Below are 24,141 nucleotides of genomic sequence, written 5' to 3'. Positions count from 1 at the left end.
TCCGTCTCTCTCCTCTCTCTCTCTCTCTGTCTCTGTCTCTCTCACACACACACATACACACACATGCACGCACACACCCCTGGGCTGGGCAGTGATGTTCACACTTCTTACCATCTCTCTCAGTCTGGGGGACAGAGGAAAAATAAACACACGAAGGTCCCCCTGCGACACCCTTCTAAGAAGGCACGTTAAAGCTCTTCGAGGTTGGTGCTCAGGAAGCTAGAAAGTCATAAAAATCAGTTGTCTGCACCCACTTTAAGCAAGAGATGACACTTGAAAAGCACCAGTAAATGATGGTTATATCATATTGGCCCCGCATTTATATGAAAGTAATGAAAATATCAATTCTCTTTTTTAAAAAAAGTTATGCAAACAAGCTCTATGGCATCACTGTCAAAGTTTAAAAAATATATGCAGACACTCCCACCCAGCAGCCCACACATTACACTTCTCCCCCGAGCCCACATGCAGGACACAATGGTGTTCACATCCTTCGAGCTTTTTCTTTCTGAAGTTACGGATGGGGTGGGGGGGATGGGGCGACCGCGAGCAGGGCGCCGCCTGGGGGTAGCGGTGACCAGGCTCAGCTCTGGCCTTGGCCACCTCTTGCTGTGTGGCTGTGGGTAAGTTGCTTCCCCTCTCTGGGCCGCTGCCTGCTCGCTGTGAAGTGGGAGAGTGGGAGAGGAGATGTTCAAAGGCCCTGGCCACAGCGCTGACCTTCTTGGGCTGGACCAATGCAACCCAGTGGGCATCTGGGCTCAGCTGCCTGGGCCTGAGGTCTTGGTTCACACAGCCCCTGATTTTCCAGTAAAGCGATCGCCTGTGGAGAACGGCTTTGTGGCTTGGTTTCTAAATATCTGGAGAAAAGTGTGCTTTCTGAGTCAGTGCTGAGAGCCCTTCTCAGTGACGCTGTTTTCCCGCCCTGTGGATGTCCAGCTCTTTCTAGTTACAGGGACGCCAGGGTCCCTGCGCTGAGAGCTGTGCTGAGGCTGGGCTTGTGCTGGAAAGGACGGGTCCGTGTGCTCCAGAGAGCAGGGGGCAGCAGCACGTGCTGGGGGTCTGGACCCTCTTGGGTCTTCGGTTTCCCCTCTGTTTAAAGGTCTTCCTTGGTCTATAACACTGTGATTTCAAAGGCCTGAGGAATCCCTTCTTGGTCTCCTATGCATAGCTGAACAGACAAAATCAATTTGTAAAGAGTGGGAACTAAGCATTTTTTAAAAAGGAAAATTTTGTGTTGATTTAGGGAAAATATTATCCAGTTATGAAGCGCTTAGGAACCATTCCAGAATTCCTCGGGGAGGAAGGGATGTATTTCCAGCCTCAGGCCCCAGGTGGTTCATGGGCCCGACTGCCAAGCCCCTGCAGAGGGGGCCTGGTGGGGCGCCTGGCCCCTGGGTCCCTTGTGGGCACATGTGTGGGACACAGGACCCACCTCCCTCCAAAGTCCCTTCTGGGAGGAGGAGGGAGAGCCCTTCAGACAGGCTGAGCTCCACGGCGGACCTCCACTCTCTACCTTGGACCCTTGATCTCTGGACCCTGGCGTGGCAGATGCTCCCCTCTGTCCCTTCAGCCTGAGTCATAGATGATGAAAAACCCAGCTTAAGAGCAACGGAGGTAACACATCTTCCCTGGCACTGTCAGGTGGGTGCTACACACAGAGTGTGCTCATCATTCTGCGTGGAAAGCTTAACAATAAGCTTCCTCTCCTTCATTTTCTCCCTGAACAGAGCAGAGAACACGTGGCATGATCTAACCATTCCCTGAAGACGCACTGTCCTGACCATGAACCTTCATCACTGGTCTGGGCTGTTCGGGCTCCTTGAGGTCCCCATTCTGCTGTGCTTTCTTTTTCTTTCTTTCTTTTTTTTTTTTTTTTTTGCGGTACGCGGGCCTCTCACTGCTGTGGCCTCTCCCGTTGCAGAGCACAGGCTCCGGACGCGCAGGCTCAGCGGCCATGGCTCACGGGCCCAGCCGCTCCGCGGCATGTGGGATCTTCCCGGACCGGGGCACGAACCCGCGTCCCCTGCATCGGCAGGCGGACTCCCAACCACCGCGCCACCAGGGAAGCCCTCTGCTGTGCTTTCTTAGTTCTGGGTCTGCTCTTCGGAGTTCTTCTTTTCCTCCCTTAATTTCACTCTATCACTTGTCACTTTTCCTTGCTGCCATTGAGCCTGCCTGGGATCGGCACCCTTTCTGCTTCTAATCCACAGCATCTAATCTGCTGTCATTCTAAAAAATAGACAGGCATGGTTGTTCTCACTGTACCTAGAGTTAAGAGTCACTGGGCTCTGAATGAGGGCCAGGGTTGTTCTTCTATGCTGACAGCTCAGAGTCCTCTTCATGAACATCTGGGGGTAGGGCTTGGCTTCTGGATAGGAGGTGGTCATAAAAGCGACCTGTTATTGTTCCTGCTCTCCAGGGCTGACTGCAGACCAAGGCCAAAATGCCACAAGATCCCACTGGACAAAAACACTGCTGGGAATTTTCCCAAAGACAAATAGAGGTCATATATGAAATCATACATACTGAGCATTTACATAGAGAGCATATAAAAATGCTATGCATTATTCCCTAGTCCCACACAGAACATGTTTAGTATAAATAGACGAAGACAACACTGTATAAAAAGTACTTTTGCTCTGGGAACATCAATACAGTATTTACATGGATGCAGCCCGGCAGGCTCTGGCCTGCCCGTTTCCAGTTTCCCCAGCATCTTCTGGAGGAGGCTGGGGCACATGAAAGTTTGGAGAAGAAAGTCCCCGGAGCGCTGCCAGGGGGCTAGGTGGGCGGGGGGCCGTCGTAGCGGAGCGTGAGCGTGAAGGAGCGGGCAAAGTTGTTGGCCAGCGTGCAGCTGCGGTCCGCCTCCCTGACAGGAAGCAGGAAGAGCAGCAGCAGGCAGAGCAGCAGCAGCAGCTGCAGGGGGAGCGCCACGCAGCACACCTTCCGGCAGAGGGAGCCGAGCCCTCGCCACCGCTGGGTCTGCAGAACCAAAGCAGGAGATGTGAGTGGGCTCCGGATGAGCGTGGGCTCGGGAGAGGGCTGGGATGACCCAGGAGCAGCAGTGGCTCCGGGCGGACTCTCCAACTGCATGAGCCTCCGTTTTCCCATCTGTGAAGTGGGACTAATGTCAGTTCTGCCGGAAACAAAGATCTCTAGTTTTCTCAAACCACTCAGAAAGGAAGAGGATAAAAAAGTTACAGGCTTTGTCCATGATTACATAAATCTTTGCCAGGTTATAAGAGTCCTGCGTGTGAATCTTAAGAAGGTCACTCAATCTCGCTAAACTTCAGATTTCCATCTATAAATAGGGGGAATAATGGCACCTACCTGACAGAGTTGTTGTGAGGATTCAATGAGACAGAGCCTGGCACAGAGCAGGTCCTCAAAGCTGCTGCCATTATTATTATGCATCACTACTACGATCACCATCTTTGGTGCATGTGTTTGGCCCATGCGGTGAAGCTACCATCTGTGGGATTATGACTAAAGACCTCTAAGTCAGAATCCCGCACAGGCAGAACCATACAGCAGCACTGCAGGGCCCCAGTTGGCCAGTTCCCCTCTGTCCCCGCCACGTGCCCCAGTGTGGAGCCCCCCTCTTCCCAGGAAACAGGGGTGCTGGTGGAAAGGGGGCTGCCCCCTCACCCATTACAAGACACATGACAAGACACATTCATGGGGAATGTAAACCATTTGAAGATGACCTACTTCTGGGTCAGCGTTTCATAAGTAGCAGAGCAGCTCCCTTGCTGCTATCTACTGAACATCAGCCCTTGACACAGGGTTTGAAAAAATAACAATAAAAGAAAACAAAAACGATCACCATCTAAATCATGGTCACCACCGTCACCACCATAATCTCAATTTCTTCATCTCCTCCTCTTCCTCTTTCTTCTTCGTTTCCTCCCTCTCCCTGTTCATCATCAACACCCTCAATATCACCTGAATGCCAATCTCACAATCTCACAAGTCCAAACGTCTAATGGGTTTCTTTGCTGCGACGTCCATGAAAGTAGCCACAGGACATTTCCTAAATTCTAGAGGGACTGGCTGGGTTGCAACTTCACGGGAGTGCAGAGCCAAGAGCTGGCCACCCCGTAAAGCGGAGGCCCCACACTCAAGATACAGCACGGTGCAGGGCAGGGGCCCAGTTCTCAGGAGCTTGGCCGACTGGGCTCCAGTGAAGACTCTGTCACACACTAGCTATGTCAATACCTTCTCTAAGCCTCAGTTTCCTTCTCTGCAAAATGGGGATAAAACACCTACCCCCATTCTCCAGGTTGTGGTGAGGACTCAAAGCGAAGTTCATTTATACACCAATTAAAAAGTATATATGCTCTTGGGACTTCCCTGGTGTTCCAGTGGGTAAGACTCCACGCTCCCAAGGCAGGGGGCCTGGGTTTGATCCCTGGTCCGGGAACTAGATCCCGCATGCGTGCCGCAACTAATAAGTCCACATGCCACATCTAAGAGTCCACATGCCACAACTAAGAAGCCCGCATGCCACGACGAAGATCCCGCATGCCGCAACTAAGAGCTGGTACAGCCAAAATAAATAAATAAATACATAAATTTTAAAAAAAGTATATACGCTCTTATTACTAGTACTATTATTATAGAATATACCTACTGGCTCCCTGAAGAACCAAAGGTTCACTTTCCAGGGTACCAAGTCAAGTGATGATAATGATAGTGATAACGATGCTGGGGAGGATGGGCATGATGATAGTGATGCTGATGGTGGCGGGGATGACGCTGAGAGGAACTATGCAGGTGTTTCTGTGAGGTTCTGACCTGAGCACTCCTCTCTCTCTACCTCTCATACCTGAGTCATCTCACCCACTCTCCTGCCCCAACTGTCTCCTCCAGGTTGATAACACTTGACCCTATGCCTCCAACTCCAGGTGTTCTCACTCACCAAAGGCCCTAGACACTGATTTTGTAGAAACAGACTTCTTATAACCCACACAATGGAGAAGCATTGCTGGCTGCATTTATCTCAGCAGTGACTTCAGGAGTGTGTGTGTGTGTGTGTGTGTGTGTGTGTGTGTGTGTGTGTGTGTGTGTGTGTGTGTGTGTGTGTGTGTGTGTGTGTGTGTGTGTGTGTGTGTGTGTGTGTGTGTGTGTGTGTGTGTGTGTGTGTGTGTGTGAGATAAGTCATTTAAATAGCTGAACGATGTCCACAGAGGAGACAGGATCTTCCCACAGCTGCCAGGCTGGGTCAGACCTGGCTGCCATGTGCTCTTACCCACCTACTCGACTCGTGTAGCAATGCCTCAGTCTCTGGGGGCTCTAACTTTTGACACTTCATGTTGACTTTGCCCGATTCCAAATCTCTGACCCACCCAGGAGAGGGAAAGAGGGCGAGGCAACATGTAGGCCCCCCCGCTAGCCTGGGTTCACACCACAACTGAAAACCTGTAATTAGTGGTCTCCCAAGTGGAGATCTGTGTCTAAGGGTCCTGTTTGCTTCTCCTTTCTCAGAGCTAACACTTTGCTTATTTAAGTGAGGAGCTGTGCCTTGGCCACGATCCGCTGGGGAAAACAACTCTGAAGGTCCAAAGCATGTTTGCATTTACAAGTGTTGACAAGGGGTGATCTTTTTCAAGGAGTCCTGCTGCCTGCCCCATGTCTATTCACACAGAGCTCACATCTTCGTTTTGAGGGACCTGAATTCTAAAATGATTTTTAAAATAGAAGACACACTTTAATATGATTCTCAAATGCTTAGAAAACAAATGTGTGCACGCACACACACACACACAAATAGGCATGAACTACTGTCTAAGAAGCCAACAAAGAAATTGACAATCTCAGCTCTTCCCAGATCTGGGAGCTTCTCTGTGCCTCAGTTTCCCCATAGAAAGTACTACGTGTGTCCTGCCCTGTTAGAGCTATCCAAAGAGAGAAGGGGCTTCCTCGGGAAGTGATAAGCTCCCCATTCCTTAGGGTGTGGAAGCAGAGCGTTGATAGCACATGGTGGTGGGGAGGAAACAGGTGATGCTGTGGAGGGTGATGAAATGCTTGAGTCCTCCAATATCTCCCACAAACCTGAGACTCTGCAGTTTTCAGGAGTTCAGGCAAGATGGGTTTATCACAGTAAATGTGACTTAATCTTCTGCCATTGATGAAAAAGGATGTAGGGGAAAGAAAAGGCTTGGAGTCCTGGGATCTAACCCTGGCCCTGTCACTTCCCAGCTGTGTGACCTAGGACAGGTCACTCAGCCTCTCTGAGCCTCAGTGCCTCCATCTGTCAAGGCAAAGGGAGACTGACACCTGCCTGCCAGAGTCATAAGGATAAACAGAGCAATGTAGCTTACGCTCAACATGCAAATGATGAGCCAACATGCCAATGGTCCTTGGCAAATACTCATTCCTTTACTCCTCCAACTGCCCAGGGCAGATGGGCAGCTTCTACTAGACCCCTAAGCTTCCCCATGCACCCGGGGTGCCAAGAATCAGACACTATCAACCTCCTCAGCCCCATCAGAAAGGAAGACACTGCTCTCCCTCAACGCCATCTCTTGGCCCCTTAAAGGCCCTCAGATCCTCCTGCCACAGGGCCTTTGCACAGGTTATCCCTTCTGCTGGAAGACCCATTTCCCCCCTTTCTCCAATGCACCTGGTTAGCTCCTACCGATCATTCTAATCTCAACTTGTGAGTCGCTTCCTCAGGGGAACCTTCCCTGCCTCTAAACCAAAAAAAGGCCCATTCCACGTTCTCACGGCACCAATGCCTTTCCTCTGGGTTGCCACTTAAAGTCTGTGTTCCCCTTGGCTCCTTGGAGGCAGGGTCTACAGTAGTTTGGTTCATCGCTGTATCCTCAGCAATGTGCAGTAAATACCTACTGAATGAACGAAACAATGAATAAGAGGCTCTTTCCCTTCCTGTGCATCTGGCCATCTGCTCCTCCCTCGGTGCCTGTGGTGTGACCACACAGACACTCACTGACCTGTCAGTGAACTGTCCACGCTGTCCTGATGGCTCCCCCAGAGCATCTGGGCTCCACACGTGAATGAACAACACTGAGCACACCCCAGCCCCGCGCTCAGCTCGTCTCCTCACTCACGGGCTTCCTGAGCTCCTGCCCAGCTCTGGGAGGTACCCTGTACCCATTTCTCAGAGGAAGAAACTGAGCCCGCAGGAAATAACCAGCCCAATGTCACACGGACAGGCTCAGATTGCCAGCATGGCTCCACAGCCAGGCTCTTCCCACCATCCCATGCGGCATTTCTCATAAGCAGCAGCAGCAACAATGACAAAAGTCCCCCTGGGCCTCTGTTGAAGCTGGTCCCACCCTGACCCAGGGCCCTGGGTATGGGAGTCCCACGGCAACACAACTCGGGCTTGCAGGGTCTTTCCCAGGAGCTAGTTCGGTCTCATTCTCCAGCACAAAGACGCTTCCAGGCCAGCGCCAAGAGCTCAAGGTGATGGGCAGGGGCCAGCTTTTCTCTGGCTATTCAAGATGGACCGGCACCAATGCCCCTCACTAGACTCTCACTTGGCAATGAGTTCAGTCCCTGAAGCTCCCTCTGACAGACGCCAAGCCACATGCTGGCTGGCTTGCTCCCACTGGCGTTCCTCGAGAACCCCCAGCAGGGGGCTGCGTCTCCTTGACTGGTACAGGGAGTCTCAGGACATCACAGATCTTGGGCTGGGTCCTGCCCACAGCACCTTGAATATCTTCATCACCAAGTTCTTGGTGCCGAAGCACTGAGTCAGAGCCCGAACTCACTCCCCAGGCACGCTCAGAGGCGGCGGAGAGCTCCCACCCAGGCACAGGGGTGGGGCGGGGTTAATGTTATCTCCTACTGGGCCAGCCCTGCATGCGATGGTCAGGCAACAGAACTGTGTTTTTCCAGCCCCCTGGATTGGTTTGGGGGAGGATGAAGATGAGACGGTCTGAGCTGGCTTTTTGGAGGTGGTTTGGTGATTGATGGGGAGAACCTCTGGATGAAATGATCGGACTGAGGAGTGACCTTATTATTACTCAAGAGAGGACAGAGCCCCATTCAGCAGCAGATGTATGGACACAAGGCCCCCTTCCCTTCCCTTCCTTCCCTCATCTTTCCTCATCTGAGATCCATCCATGACCAGGCTCTTTTGAGTCTAGGACAGAACCCAGGTCAGTGAGGGTCTAGGGTGACCCAGAGGCATCCAGCTTGGGAGACTGGGTAGTGAGGATGCTTTGCTGATATGAGGAACGGGGTTTGGCTGGACACAGGGAATACGGCGAGGTCAGCTTTAGACACGCTGAGTCGAGGGGTCTCCCGGGTAAACATCCCACATCTAGTTTGGGCCTTGGCACTGAAGCTAGAAGGAGACCCAGACCAGAGGTGGACCAGAGAGAGAGAGAGGCCTAGAGTTGGGGAACAAAGCCACGGCAGGAAGGAACTGCTGCGGAGAGAGTGAGTCGTGAGAGGGAAAGAGGCCCCAGAGAACCCGGTGGATGTGACCATGTAAGAAAGAGGCGCTGTATTTCTAGGGTCTCTGAGCAGTTAGTTCTTATTAATTATAAAAGAAATGAGAGCAGTTTCACAGGCGAGAAATTTGGCAGTCATCACCTTCATCACGTGATCAGAATCAGCATCACCAATATGGGGGTGTGTCAATATCACATGTCCCCAATGAGACGCACTGAGAACACAGCATCACTTCTGGGATATGCCTTCCAGAAATGCAGAGCAGGGAAACACCGGGGAAACCCAAAGTGAGGGACATTCTACAGAATATCTGGCCTGTACTCAAGAAGGTCAAGGTCAAGAAAAACTGAGGACTGGTCCCAGCTTAGAGGAGACTAAAGAGGTGGGATGACTGAATGTAACGTGTGATCCTAGGTTGGATCCTGGACTGCGGAAAAGGCTATAAAAGACTGTAAATGGTACATGCCTACAATGGAATGTTATTCTGTGTAAAAGGAAATGAAATATCAGCCACAAAAAGGCATGGAGGAAACTCAAGTGCATGTTGCTAAGTGAAAGAAGTAAGAAAATCAGTGGTTGCTGGGGCTCTGGGGGAGGGGAGAGGGATAAAGAGGAAGAGCTGGGAGAAGGTTGAGGCAGTGACACCATTCTGCGTGACACTGCAACGTCATCAGATATTTGTCAAAGCCCATAGAATGTGCAACACAAAAAGTGAACCCTAACGTTAACTATGAACTCTGGTTAATAGTGATGATTTTTTAAAACCATAGCTATTGAATGAATAATAAAGTGGACTAACAAATGAAAAGAAAAAAAAGCATAGATATTGTGAGAGAAAGTTATTGCCTAACGTGGAAAACTCACTAAGAGATTTAGTGAGTTCTGAGATTTGGTCGTACAATATTTCTTCTGCTCTACCACGCTGAATGTAAGGTGCAGCACTATTTTACACACCGCTAAGAAAGAAAGAAAGAGACCCAACAACCAACATGGAGTGTCTGATTGGAGATCCCACCTAATGCCGGGGACACACGGGGCTATGCGTTCAGGGTCGGGGGGAACCGAGGGTTAATCGCGCCCCACCGAAAGGGGAAGCAAGGAAATCCCAGGTCTTATCTTGGCACTGGGTGCGGGCAGGAAATAAAGTCTACCCTGAGAATTTGAACCTCAGTCCAGAGCTCCCAGAGGTGGGTCATCTAAATTGACACAATCAGTGTGGTCCAATGGAAAACAAAACTCAACCTCCAAGGAGAGATTTTAATTTAAAGAAATCTCAGGTGGAAAGTGTCCCGGGTGGCAGAAAAAAGTAAGCCCCAGTCTTCGCTGGAAAAACTAGATTGTAATAGGACACCCCCATTTCCGAGAGGTGAAAATGTGAATAATTATGAGTCTAAAACCTGTGAATAAAATGCCACTCTCGAGTCTCTCACCATCTGGACCCGTCACCCAGAGGCCACAGCATAGGACGCCCGGGAGGAATCTGCTCTCCATGCCTGCACACGGGCATGTGGCCCCGCCTAGTGCACGCCGGCAAAGGCAAGCATTGGCAAATCTGCTCCTCAACTAACAGGCTGTCTCAGGTAGGACCACTTCCCTGTACCAGCGCAGGAATTCAGTCGACTCACAGCCCAACAGCAGCTCGAAAAGCAGTGACATTTCATGTGTCTGATTGCTTCAAGCAGACGTATCCGGTGGCACTGAGCTGGCCAGTGTGTAGGCAGCTGCAAATTTAATAAATCTTAATTATTCTGTTTATATAAACAAGCAGGCTGAAGCCACTGATGTAGTTGGAGCTTTCAGTGGCTTGGTGTGTGGAGAGAAAAAAAGTGTGGAGACACTTCCGGGAAGATGGCGGAAGAGTAAGACGCGGAGATCACCTTCCTCTCCACAGATACACCAGAAGTACATCTACGCGTGGAACAGCTCCTACGGAGCACCTACTGAACGCTGGCAGAAGACCTCAGACCTCCCAAAAGGCAAGGAACCCCCCACGTACCTGGTTAGGGCAAAAGAAAAAACTAAACAGAGACAAAAGGATAGGGACGGGTCCTGCACCAGCGGGAGAGAGCTGTGAAGGAGGAAAAGTGTCCACACACTAGGAAGCCCCTTCGCGGGTGGAGACTTCGGGAGGCGGAGTGGGGGAGCTTGGGAGCCGCGGAGGAGAACACAGCAACAGGGGTGCGGAGGGCAAAGCGGACAGATTCCAGCGCAGAGGATCGGGCCGACCGGCACTCACCAGCCGAGAGGCTTGTCTGCTCACCCGCCGGGGCGGGCGGGACTGGGAGCTGAGGCTCCGGCTTTTGTCGGAGCGCCGGGAGAGGACTGAGGTTGGCGGCGTGAACACAGCCTGCAGGGCGTTGGTGCGCCGCGGCTGGCCGGGAGAGAGTCCGGGGAGGGGTCTGGACCTGCCGAAGAGGCAAGAGACTTTTACGTCCCTCTTTGTTTCCTGGTGCACGAGGAGAGGGGATTAAGAGCGCTGCTTGAGAGGGCTCCAGGGACGGGCGCGAGCCGCGGCTAAGATTGCGGAGCCCAGAGACGGACATGGGACGCTGAGGCCGCTGCTGCCGCCGTCAGGAGGCCTGTGTGCGAGCACAGGTCACTAGCCACACGCCCTTCCGGGGAGCCTGTGCAGCCCGCCACTGCCAGGGTCCCGGGATCCAGGGACGGCTCCCCCGGGAGAGCGCACGGCGCCCTCAGGCTGCAGCGTCACGCCGGCCTCTGCGGCTGCAGGCCCGCCCCGCACTCCGTGACCCTCCCTACCCCCCGGCCTGGGTGAGCCAGAGCCTCCGAATCAGCGGCTCCTTTAACCCCGTCCTGTCTGAGCAAAGAACAGACGCCCTCCGGCGACCTACACGCACAGGCGGGGCCAAATCCAAAGCTGAGCCCCTGGAAACTGTCAGAACAAAGAAGAGAAAGGGAAATCTCTCCCAGCAGCCTCAGAAGCAGCGGATTAAAGCTCCACAATCAACTTGATATATCCTGCATCTGTGGAATACCTGAATAGACAACGAATCATCCCAAATTAAGGAGCCCTGTGGATGAAAGGCTCTTGGTGCTGCAGCCAGGAGTCAGTGCTGTGCCTCTGAGGTGGGAGAGCCAACTTCAGGACACTGGTCCACAAGAGGCCTCCCAGCTGCACATAATATCAAACAGCAAAAATCTCCGAGAGATCTCCATCTCAACACCAGCACCCAGCTTCACTCAACGACCAGCAAGCTACAGTGCTGGACATCCTATGCCAAACAACTAGCAAGACAGGAACACAACCCCACCCATTAGCAGAGAGGCTGCCCAAAATCATAGTAAGTCTACAGACACCCCAAAACACACCACCAGACGTGGACCTGCCCACCAGAAAGACAAGATCCAGCCTCATACACCAGAACACAGGCACTAGTACCCTCCACCAGGAAGCCTACACAACCCACTGAACCAAGCTTAGCCACTGGGGACAGACACAAAAAACAACAGGAACTACGAACCTTCAGCCTGCAAAAAAGGAGACCCCAAACACAGTAAGATAAGCAAAATGAAAAGACAGAAAAACACACAGCAGATGAAGGAGCAAGATAAAAACCCACCAGACCTAACAAATGAAGAGGAAATAGGCAGTCTACCTGAAAAAGAATTCAGAATAATGATAGTAAGGTTGATCCGAAATCTTGGAGATAGAATGGACAATAGAATGGACAAATTGCAAGAATCAGTTAACAAGGACCTAGAAGAACTAAAGATGAAACAAGCAACGATGAACAACACAATAAATGAAATTAAAAGTACTCTAGATGGGATCAATAGCAGAATAACTGAGGCAGAAGAACGGATAAGTGACCTGGAAGATAAAATAGTGGAAATAACTACTGCAGAGCAGAATAAAGAAAAAAGAATGAAAAGAACTGAGGACAGTCTCAGAGACCTCTGGGACAACATTAAACGCACCAACATTCGAATTATAGGGGTTCCAGAAGAAGAAGAGAAAAAGAAAGGGACTGAGAAAATATTTGAAGAGATTATAGTTGAAAACTTCCCTAATATGGGAAAAGAAATAGTTAATCAAGTCCAGGAAGCACAGAGAGTCCCATACAGGATAAATCCAAGGAGAAATACGCCAAGACACATATTAATCAAACTGTCAAAAATTAAATACAAAGAAAACATATTAAAAGCAGCAAGGGAAAAACAACAAATAACACACAAGGGAATCCCCATAAGGTTAACAGCTGATCTTTCAGCAGAAACTCTGCAAGCCAGAAGGGAGTGGCAGGACATATTGAAAGTGTTGAAGGAGAAAAACCTGCAACCAAGATTACTCTACCCAGCAAGGATCTCATTCAGATTTGATGGAGAAATTAAAACCTTTACAGACAAGCAAAAGCTGAGAGAGTTCAGCACCACCAAACCAGCTCTACAACAACTGCTAAAGGAACTTCTCTAGGCAAGAAACACAAAAGAAGGAAAGGACCTACAATAATGAACCCAAAACAATTAAGAAAATGGGAATAGGAACACACATATCGATAATTACCTTAAATGTAAATGGACTAAATGCTCCCACCAAAAGACACAGATTGGCTGAATGGATACAAAAACAAGACCCATATATTTGCTGTCTACAAGAGACCCACTTCAGACCTAGAGACACATACAGACTGAAAGTAAGGGGATGGAAAAAGGTATTTCATGCAAATGGAAACCAAAAGAAAGCTGGAGTAGCAATTCTCATATCAGACAAAATAGACTTTAAAATAAAGACTATTAGAAGAGACAAAGAAGGACACTACATAATGATCAAGGGATCGATCCAAGAGGAAGATATAACAATTGTAAATATTTATGCACCCAACTTAGGTGCACCTCAATACATAAGGCAAATACTGACAACCATAAAAGGGGAAATCGACAGTAACACATTCATAGTAGGGGACTTTAACACCCCACTTTCACCAATGGACAGATCATCCAAAATGAAAATAAATAAGGAAACACAAGCTTTAAATGATACATTAAACGAGATGGAGTTAATTGATATTTATAGGACATTCCATCCAAAAACAACAGAATACACATTTTTCTCAAGTGCTCATGGAACATTCTCCAGGATAGATCATATCTTGGGTCACAAATCAAGCCTTGGTAAATTTAAGAAAATTGAAATTGTATCTAGTATCTTTTCTGACCACAACGCCATGAGACTAGATATCAATTACAGGAAAAGATCTGTAAAAAATACAAACACATGGAGGCTAAACAATACACTACTTAATAATGAAGTGACCACTGAAGAAATCAAAGAGGAAATCAAAAAATACCTAGAAACAAACGACAATGGAGACACAACGACCCAAAACCTGTGGGATGCAGCAAAAGCAGTTCTAAGGGGGAAGTTTATAGCAATACAAGCCCACCTTAAGAAGCAGGAAACATCTCGAATAAACAACCTAACCTTGCACCTCAAGCAATTAGAGAAAGAAGAACAAAAAAACCCCAAAGCTTGCAGAAGGAAAGAAATCATAAAAATCAGATCAGAAATAAATGAAAAAGAAATGAAGGAAACAATAGCAAAGATCAATAAAACTAAAAGCTGGTTCTTTGAGAAGATAAACAAAATAGATAAACCACTAGCCAGACTCATCAAGAAAAAAAGGGAGAAGACTCAAATCAATAGAATTAGAAATGAAAAAGGAGAGGTAACAACTGACACTGCAGAAATAAAAGAGATCATGAGAGATTACTACAAGCAACTCTATGCCAATAAAATGGACAATCTGGAAGAAATGGACAAATTCTTGGAAATGCACAACCTGCCAAGACTGAATCAGGAAGAAATAGAAAATATGAACAGACCAATCACAAGCACTGAAATTGAAACTGTGATTAAAAATCTTCCAACAAAGAAAAGCCCAGGACCAGATGGCTTCACAGGCGAATTCTATCAAACATTTAGAGAAGAGCTAACACCTATCCTTCTCAAACTCTTCCAAAATATAGCAGAGGGAGGAACACTCCCAAACTCTTTCTACGAGGCCACCATCACCTTGATACCAAAACCAGACAAGGATGTCACAAAGAAAGAAAACTACAGGCCAATATCACTGATGAACATAGATGCAAAAATCCTCAACAAAATACTAGCAAACAGAATCCAACAGCACATTAAAAGGATCATACACCATGATCAAGTGGGGTTTATTCCAGGAATGCAAGGATTCTTCAATATATGCAAATCTATCAATGTGATAAACCATATTAACAAACTGAAGGAGAAAAACCATATGATCATCTCAATAGATGCAGAGAAAGCTTTTGACAAAATTCAACACCCATTTATGATAAAAACCCTGCAGAAAGTAGGCATAGAGGGAACTTTCCTCAACATAATAAAGGCCATATATGACAAGCCCACAGCAAACATCATCCTCAATGGTGAAAAACTGAAAGCATTTCCACTAAGATCAGGAACAAGACAAGGTTGCCCACTCTCACCACTCTTATTCAACATAGTTTTGGAAGTTTTAGCCACAGCAATCAGAGAAGAAAAGGAAATAAAAGGAATCCAAATCGGAAAAGAAGAAGTAAAGCTGTCACTGTTTGCAGATGACATGATCCTATACATAGAGAACCCTAAAGATGCTACCAGAAAACTACTAGAGCTAATCAATGAATTTGGTAAAGTGGCAGGATACAAAATTAATGCACAGAAATCTCTGGCATTCCTATATACTAATGATGAAAAATCTGAAAGTGAAATCAAGAAAACACTCCCATTTACCATTGCAACAAAAAGAATAAAATATCTCGGAATAAACCTACCTAAGGAGACAAAAGATCTGTATGCAGAAAATTATAAGACACTGATGAAAGAAATTAAAGACGATACAAATAGATGGAGAGATATACCATGTTCTTGGATTGGAAGAATCAACATTGTGAAAATGACTCTACTACCGAAAGCAATCTATAGATTCAATGCAATCCCTATCAAACTACCACTGGCATTTTTCACAGAACTAGAACAAAAAATTTTGCAATTTGTATGGAAACACAAAAGACCCCGAATAGCCAAAGCAATTTTGAGAACGAAAGAAGGAACTGGAGGAATCAGGCTCCCTGACTTCAGACTATACTACAAAGCTACAGTTATCAAGACGGTATGGTACTGGCACAAAAACAGAAAGATAGATCAATGGAACAGGATAGAAAGCCCAGAGATAAACCCACGCACATATGGTCACCTTATCTTTGACAAAGGAGGCAGAAATGTACAGTGGAGAAAGGACAGCCTATTCAATAAGTGGTGCTGGGAAAACTGGACAGCTACATGTAAAGGTATGAAATTAGATCACTCCCTAACACCATACACAAAAATAAGCTCAAAATGGATTAAAGACCTAAATGTAAGGCCAGAAACTATCAAACTCTTAGAGGAAAACACAGGCAGAACACTCTATGACATAAATCACAGCAAGGTCCTTTTTGACCCACCTCCTAGAGAAATGGAAATAAAAACAAGAGTAAACAAATGGGACCTAATGAAACTTAAAAGCTTTTGCGCAGCAAAGGAAACCATAAAGAAGACCAAAAGACAACCCTCAGAATGGGAGAAAATATTTGCAAATGAAGCAACTGACAAAGGATTGATCTCCAAAATTTATAAGCAGCTCATGCAGCTTAATAACAAAAAAACAAACAACCCAATCCAAAAATGGGCAGAAGACCTAAATAGACATTTCTCCAAAGAAGATATACAGAGTGCCAACAAACACATGAAAGAATGCTCAACATCACTAATCATGAGAGAAATGCAAATCAAAACTACAATGAGATATCATCTCACACCAGTCAGAATGGCCATCATCAAAAAATCTAGAAACAATAAATGCTGGAGAGGGTGTGGAGAAAAGGGAACCCTCTTACACTGTTGGTGGGAATGTAAATTGATACAGCCACTGTGGAGAACAGTATGGAGGTTCCTTAAAAAGCTACAAATAGAACTACCATATGACCCAGCAATCCCACTACTGGGCATATACCCTGAGAAAACCATAATTCAAAAAGAGTCATGTACCAAAATGTTCATTGCAGCTCTATTTACAATAGCCCGGAGATGGAAACAACCTAGGTGTCCATCATCGGATGAATGGATAAAGAAGATGTGGCACATATATACAATGGAATATTACTCAGCCATAAAAAGAGACGAAATTGAGCTATTTGTAATGAGGTGGATAGACCTAGAGTCTGTCATACAGAGTGAAGTAAGTCAGAAAGAGAGAGACAAATACCGTATGCTAACACATATATATGGAATTTAAAAAAAAAAATGTCATGAAAAACCTAGGGGTGAAACAGGAATAAAGACACAGACTTACTAGAGAATGGACTTGAGGTTATGGGGAGGGGGAAGGGTAAACGGTGACAAAGCGATAAAGAGGCATGGACATATATACACTACCAAACGTAAGGTAAATAGCTAGTGGGAAGCAGCCGCATAGCACAGGGAGATCAGCTCGGTGCTTTGTGACCGCCTGGAGGGGTGGGATAGGGAGGGTGGGAGGGAGGGAGACGCAAGCGGGAAGAGATATGGGAATATATGTATGTATATAACTGATTCATTTTGTTGTGAAGCTGAAGCTAACATACCATTGTAAAGCAATTATACTCCAATAAAGATGTTAAAAAAAAAAAAAGTGTGGAGAGCCAACTGCTCATAAATAATCAGCTTTGGGGCAGGGTTTTCTTTTTTTTCCCCCCTTCCCTTTGGATTAAAACTAATATATGGAATGTTTTTAAGTTGGCGAGATTACAACCTCGGAAAACAGCACCTATTTTCTACCTGTCAGACCTGCGTGTGTATGTGCGGAGCCCCACACACGCATGTGCGCACCCCTCCCAGCCAAACAACACCAGAGCCGCACTGGCGGGAGGAGCCCCCCCACTGCTCCCCCCAGAAGCGGCACTATCCCTCTGCCATCAGGAAGGGAAGCAGAGGCAGTGACTGCAGACCCCTCCTCGGTCCTCATTTACATGGCAATTAAGAATCTGCTGGTTTACGATAAGAACTATTAGTGCAGCAGACCCGCATTTTATCCCTTGGAAAACCCTGGTTAAGTGACTCGCCAACGGTCACACACACTGATGGTGGATCCTGGACTCAGATCCAGAGCGTACAGCAGCGGTTATCAAAGTCTGGTCCCCGGGCCAGCGGCAACAGCGTCATCTGGGAGCTCGATGGACATGCAGATCCTAGGGCCTCCCCCAGACCTAATGCATCAGAAACTCTGGATGTGGGACCCAGAAATCTGTGCTGAAACAAGCTCATATAAAGGAACCCCAGATGGCCTCTGCAGATTGGCTTCCCAGTTGCTTGCTTCTTCACAGGGGGCTGAGACCCACGAGCTCAAAAGCCAGCCAGCACTGAACTCAAACTTTCACACATCCATTTGTTTCTAAATGAAACCTGAATAAGAAGATTTTTTTTAGCCATTTAGAGTCTGCCTGCTTTGCATATCCCACGAAACTGTGCCCAACGTGGGACAGTCATAGATAAGATCAACCCTGTAGCTGTAAAGACCTCAAGCCACTGCTGTCCTTGGGCGGTCCCTGGCCAGAGACTCGACATCGTGCGGGCAACACCGGCTGTGGGTGTGAGCCTCTCTCCCGAACCCCTCCACCCAGCACTCCCCGAGCAGGCCTTTGCTCTGGTGAGCTATCCCCAGTACCTGAAACAGTGCTTGGTACAAAGTCAGTGCTCAGTACATATCTGTGAAATGAACGAATGAGGAGCCGGTCAATGAACCTAGGGTGGTGAACATTCCACATGAACCGGTTTCAGGCTGCCAGGGACCTGAGTCTGCGCTGCAGGGCTGGTGTCAGCCAGCCAAGCGCCCCTATACTCAAAAACACCACAGGACCCAGACATGGCTGCCCCTGGACTCTGGCCTGGGAGCCACATAGATGGGGCTCCCAACCAGAGTGGCTTAAAGAGCAGGAGTTGGAGACAGCCTGGACACCGGGCCCTGAGCCCCCCTGTGCCACCAGGAGTCACAGGCTGGGCTGTGTGCGCCACCCTGCCTTCCTGCCCTCTGTTCTTCTAAATCGGGGGAAAACCAGGGCTTCCGGTCTCCTCTAAAGAACGAACAACAGTTCACATGATCTTCAAAATTCGTTCATGAAGTAAATAAAGTCGGCACTGATGGTTCCATTTTACAGATGGGGAAAGTAAGCCCCAAGAGTCAAAGCAACTTGCCCGAGGCCGCAAAGCTGGTGGATGCCAGGCCCAGAGCACAGCATTGGTCTTGTGACTGCCCCAGCCAGTCCCGGGGACACCTGCCGTCCCACAGATGCAGACATGAACACCAGCTGGAGACCAAGAAGTCAGGTGGACAGAGCCCCTGGGAACACAGACTGCAGGGTCCGAGAGATCTCGTGGCCCTGGGGCTCTCTGGAGCAGAGCGTGCTGCAGGCTCACGTCATGAGCCAACGCTTGTCAGGACAAGCGTGCTCTCAGGAAAGGTGGCGCTGGGGACACCAGTTTACACGGGGCTTTTCCAGAATGGGGAGAGCCTCCAGCCCCCAGGGATGCTTTCTCCAAGGCACAGAGTGGACGGTTACGTGTGGGCTTAGGAGGCAGAGGCCAGAGGGCACTCAAGAGCCGTGCGTCTTGACTGGACATGTCACTCCGATCTTGCCTTCCCTTGGTTGCCTCATGCTTAACATGGCGGTAGCGATGCCTGCTGGGTGTCTAGGGGACAGTTGAGTGAAACGCCCTCACCGCGATTTGGCACAGAACCTGGCGCACACTGGATGGGCAACACGTAGCATGTAGAGTAATAATTCTTATTCCTCGTTATTACCATGATTACTGCTGTTACTGTCGTTGCTTTGGCCTGCAAGCCCCGCGGGAGGGGCTCTGAGCGCTTCACCCCTTCCTTTTTTGTCCCCCCCGGATGCCCGTCTACTACTCAGGTGGCTGCGAGGTCCAGTGACCCGGAGTGGTCCAGGTTTCCTGGGACCGTCCCAGCTTACAACTGCTGTCACAGCAGTGTCCTTGCTCACTCCTCCCATGTCCTGTCACAGCTGAGAACACTGTGCATCCCTGAGAGCAAGGACCCCCGGGGGTCCAGCACAGTGCAGCCCAGAGCCGATCCCCCAGAAACGTCCCTCAGACCTCATGGAACCTTCCAGAAAGCCCAGCGGTCCTGCCCCAGCGTCACAGGCCCAGCAACCCTCCAAACGCCCTGCCCTCTAGCTATGTGGAGCAGATGGCAGACACCGTACCTTTTGGAATCCAGTCGGCTCCCCTGGAGAATTCTGCGTCTGTTATTTTAGGTAAGGAGAGGAAAAGGGAAAAAAAAAAAAACGAAGTTAAGTGAGTGAAACTTAAATCCCAGCAGAGCCTGTAATGGAATATTCATTTTGTCGGGGGAGTGTTTCTTTAAAATTTGTGGTCATCTGGACAGGCTGAACCAGCAGGTGATTCAATTTAATGAGCTTTTTAACACGCATGGGGCCCAGGTGGGGATCCTGTCTGGGAAGCCCTGGGCCAAGGCCACGGGCATGCTGACCTGGCTGGGGCTGGGGTGACACCTAGTGGCCGACATGGCTGTTTCAGGGCCAGAAAAGCTGCAGCCCCAAAGCTTGGAGTCTGGGGTCTGAGGGCCTAAAGGGCTCCAGGAGGCCACCCACCCTGTCCTTGGATGAACCTCCGTGCCTCAGTTTCCCTATCAGTTCTCAGGGACTAATAACGGTGCCTCCATTATAAGACCGTAATGAGGACATAGCATTTAATAAAGGCTGTTATGAGTTTAGCTATTGTTATTGTGTGAGACCTGGGGGCGCCTAGGGGGAAGGTGCTTCCTCAATGTCACGAAGCGGGTTAGTGGAGGAGGGGGCCTAGATCGCAGGTCCCACTCCAGCGTTCCCTCTGTCATGCCTCCACCACCAGGGTGCGTTTAGTGCTGGCTTTGCCCCTTCCTAGCCATGTGGACTTGGGTGAGTTTTTTAACTCTTCAGTCTCAGTCCCACTCTGAAGGCTGGAGCTGCAATTACTCCGGCAGAGGGCTGCTGTAAGCACTGAAAGGGACGACGCACGTCACGGTTTCAGGTTGGTAAGTGGCAAAGCTGTCGTTATTGGAGCTCCAGCCTCCATGGGTGGCAGGAGGGCCAAATGACAAATTGCAAGTCACGCGCCTAGGACCCATGAGTCTTCTCTCTCTGAGTGGTCCCCTCAGCCTGGTCTGTGGAGGCATGGGGCAGAGCGGATGCGGGCCCAGCTGTGTCTCCCCAGGGCCTGGGACCTGTGCATCCTCAGCACGTACACGCAGGTGGCCGGAGTCCTTTAGTTTGGACTTGTAGAGCATCCACCGGTAGCGCAGATCCTCCAGCTTATCTGAGGACCCCCTCGCTGGCCTGAGACGAAGGAGGTTTTCAAAGAGATGCTGACCTTCTGGTACCCGAGCCTCCAGCTCCTAGAGGGAGAAAGACAGGGTCACGTGTGCCTTCCAAATGGCCGAGGAGGTCCCACCTGGTTGGTCCGGAGGAGCCATTCAGATTTCACTTAAGAGGCAGCCCACAGAATAAGGTCCTGCGTGATAAACTCGGGAGGTTGAACGCCACACTCAAATGTTTTCACTGGGGGAAGACAAGGTCATATTTAGGATTCTGAACGGTCACTCCGGCTACAGAATGAGCCATTACTGAGATGCGGACCCAACAGGAAGGAGAGAGGCCAGCTTGGAGGCTATTGTCATAATCAAGGTCAAAAATGATAAATGCCTAGATTAAGACAGTGGTAGTGAGGAAACAAACGACAAAAACCCAGGGGGTGGAATCAAGCAGGGCTTGGCGACTAATTCGATGTGGGAGAAGGAGAAAGATTTGTGGTAGATGGATTAATCCTCCGGCCCCCTGCCACATCCACGCCTTTTGCAATATGACTTTGCAACATTTCCCATCAAGAGGTGGAGTCTATTTTCTCTCCCCTTGAATCTGAGCCGGCCTCGTGACTTTCTTTGTCCGACAGAATGCAGGGGAAACGATGTTGTGCCGGTTTCTAGCCTAGGTCTGAAAAGGCCCTGCATGCCCCCACTCGCTCTCTCAGACCCTGCCTCTGTTCTGGGAAGCCCACGCTGCCCTGCAGGAGGATAAGAGATGAGTGGTGCACCTCGTGCTCATCTCGAATAGCCCACCGAGCTCCAGAGGACAGCCACCCTGCTGGTCTACAAATAAGGGCACCCAGCCAAGATCAGAAGCAATGCCCGCTGACCTCAGTCAGTCTGAACTGCCAAACTTCAGAATCATGAATTAAATAAACAGTTGTCCTCTTAAGCTACAAACTGTTGGAATGGCTTGTTCCATAGCAAGAGTTAACCGATAAAAGAATTGTGATGAGTGGTGATATTTTCCAAGTTGGGGACTACAGCAGTAGGCTGAATGAAGAGATGAACGAATGGATGGTTCTTCTAAAATATTGGAAGCAAAAAAGTTTTCTTCTTCTTTTTTTTTACAAATTTATCTATGTATTTTTGGCTGCGTTGGGTCTTCATTGCTGCACGCGGGTTTCTCATTGCGGTGGCTTCTCTTGTTGCGGATCACGGGCTCTAGGCGCGTGGGCTTCAATAGTTGTGGCTTGTGGGCTCTAGAGCGCAGGCTCAGTAGTTGTGGCACACGGGCTTAGTTGCTCCGCAGCCTGGGATCGAACCCTTGTCCCCTGCATTGGCAGGCAGATTCTTTACTGCGCTACCAGGGAAGCCCTGAGGCAAAAAAGTTTTAAAAACTATTATTTATACACAAGCCAGAACAGCTCAAGGGCTATGTATGTGCTCCTGTTTTTAGAACTCCCTGGCGACAAGCACATCTCTGGGGGCAAATCCTTCAGAAACAGGGCCTTTCCTTGGGAACAAACCTGCAGTTTTGTTTCTCTGGTCCTCAGGTCCTTGGTGGTGGCAGTTCTCATGGCGATGATTCTAACCAACTTGGAATTATCCACCTGCAACCAGTGCTCAAAGCTCCTCAGGAGCTGGGAGAAATCTTCACAGCTGTCTTCCTCCTCCTGAAGCACATTTGTCTGCGGGAAGGCACAGCACAACCAACACGTCAGCGTTTTTGAAAACAGTCCACTAGCCACATGTCCTGGGGATTCCATCTGAGCAGAGGGGTGGGGCCAAGGATGCCCAAACGGTGATAAGAGACACCTAGGGGCCGGGGGGATGAGGAATGCATCTCCACTCAATGTGGCCATGTTTAGGGGCCAAGGACATTCCTCACCGTCACCTCCCTGGTCTCCTGGAGACAGCCAGCATCATCCCTTACCAGGATGTCTATAACAGTGGTCACCTTCTGCCACTTTTGTCCCCTTCCAGGCTATGCGGCCAGAGTGATCTATCTAAAATGCAAGGCCACTCAGCTGAGCCTCACTTATACACTTTAGTGGCCTCTCACACTCCTTGATGTGGCCTGAGAGCCTCAGATTCCGGCTCTGCCTGGCTCTGCAGACCGTGCCACCTGCCCCATCCTCTGAGCTCTCGGCCCCTGGCGCCGGTGCCCTCTCCCTCGGTCTTTGCACACATGGCCTCCTCCGCGTGGGATGCACCCCCTCCACTCCTCTCCTCGACTCCCACTCGGCCGTGAGGATCCCCCGACATTTCCTTTCTCCCAGGAGGGCTTCGCTACCCCAGGTCACATCACTCTGCAACAGGCTGCCATAGCGCCTGGCCCCTCTGCCTCCGAGAAACGCGTGTTCCGTAAACCCTTATTCTATTGCCTTGCGGTTCCCATTTCCTTGCTCCTCAAAATGTGCTCCGAGGCCCAGGAGCCTAAGCATCTCCTGGCAGCTTGTAGAAATGCAGAGTGACGGGCCCCAGTCCAGACCTGCTGAATCAGAATCTGCCTTTTAACACGATCTGGCGGCCCATGACAATCTGAAAAGCTCTGTGCTGGATTCTACGTTCTCTGAGGGTTGGAAGTGTCTCTGTTTATTGACAGCTGTGTCCCAGCTCCAAGCACAGTCCTCAGAACATAGTAACAATCAGAAGTGCTTTCTGGATGGGGAAATGAAAGAACGAATGGGAAAACAACTGAATGGACGTGTTGTCTTTGAAGAAAAAGGAATGGGTTTCTTTCCAATGTGGTTTCGTTTTTTAAAGCCACTCAAGGGAAGGGACGGATGATACTATGTAGGTAGGTTAGTTCTTTTGACAAAATACAGTTTAGGGCACAAAAAATACCCATCTTGTGTGCTTTCCGTTTGCATCTGGGGTCAGCAGGAAGCTTCCAACCCCAACACTCCTCCCTGCAAAGGCAGTAGCCGGGGTTTCTGAGGGTGAGGGCCTGTCTGCCCGAGGGATGCCTGGGACCTTCCCTAGTGGGGACCCCTGGGTCTGGGGTCTCAGAGTTCCTCTGTCCAGTGGCACAGGGAGCTCTTGTGCCACTACCGGACAGGCTCACCTGAGATGGGACATGGTCCAGTCCTGAGTGGAGCATGTGGCCCCAGGCAGGGAAGGGACTTTGCTGGAGACAGCTTCCCACCATCAATTGACTCGGGATCTGGTCCCTCCCCGGAAGCCCCACTAGACGGACTCACCTGACGGTGGTGTCGGAAAATAAGATCCATGGGGGTGATGAGAAACCCAGTCTTTGGGATGTTGTTGGTGAAAATCAGTTTCTTCCCCGAATCCACTTCCATCCTCTGCAGCTGCCGGTTTTTGATGAGGCTGA

The 24,141-nt window shown here is 49.3% G+C and overlaps 1 protein-coding gene across 3 annotated transcripts in view; it reads right to left on the bottom strand.

The window, feature by feature from the left end:
• Positions 1 to 291: 291 nt before the first annotated feature.
• Positions 292 to 24,141, bottom strand: part of SYNE3 (spectrin repeat containing nuclear envelope family member 3) — a 98,170-nt gene continuing 74,320 nt past the window's right edge. For 2 of the 3 annotated variants that reach the window (XM_060165042.1, XM_060164895.1), the window contains exons 14-18: positions 24,008 to 24,137; positions 22,331 to 22,492; positions 20,745 to 20,894; positions 19,705 to 19,743; positions 2,329 to 2,982 (exon numbers count right to left, since the gene is read on the bottom strand). In XM_060165042.1, the coding sequence (XP_060021025.1) occupies positions 2,782 to 2,982; positions 19,705 to 19,743; positions 20,745 to 20,894; positions 22,331 to 22,492; positions 24,008 to 24,137 (682 nt within the window). In that variant the 3' untranslated portion in view covers positions 2,329 to 2,781. Of the gene's footprint in view, positions 1,169 to 2,328; positions 2,983 to 19,704; positions 19,744 to 20,744; positions 20,895 to 22,330; positions 22,493 to 24,007; positions 24,138 to 24,141 lie in introns of those variants that run through there. The other variant, XM_060164969.1, reaches the window with a different exon arrangement.

This window comes from Lagenorhynchus albirostris, chromosome 1 (assembly GCF_949774975.1).
Source record: "Lagenorhynchus albirostris chromosome 1, mLagAlb1.1, whole genome shotgun sequence".
In the NCBI taxonomy this organism is placed as follows: Eukaryota; Metazoa; Chordata; class Mammalia; order Artiodactyla; family Delphinidae; genus Lagenorhynchus; species Lagenorhynchus albirostris.
Note: the sequence above shows the minus strand (reverse complement) of the source record. Positions and strands in the feature narration are given on the sequence as shown.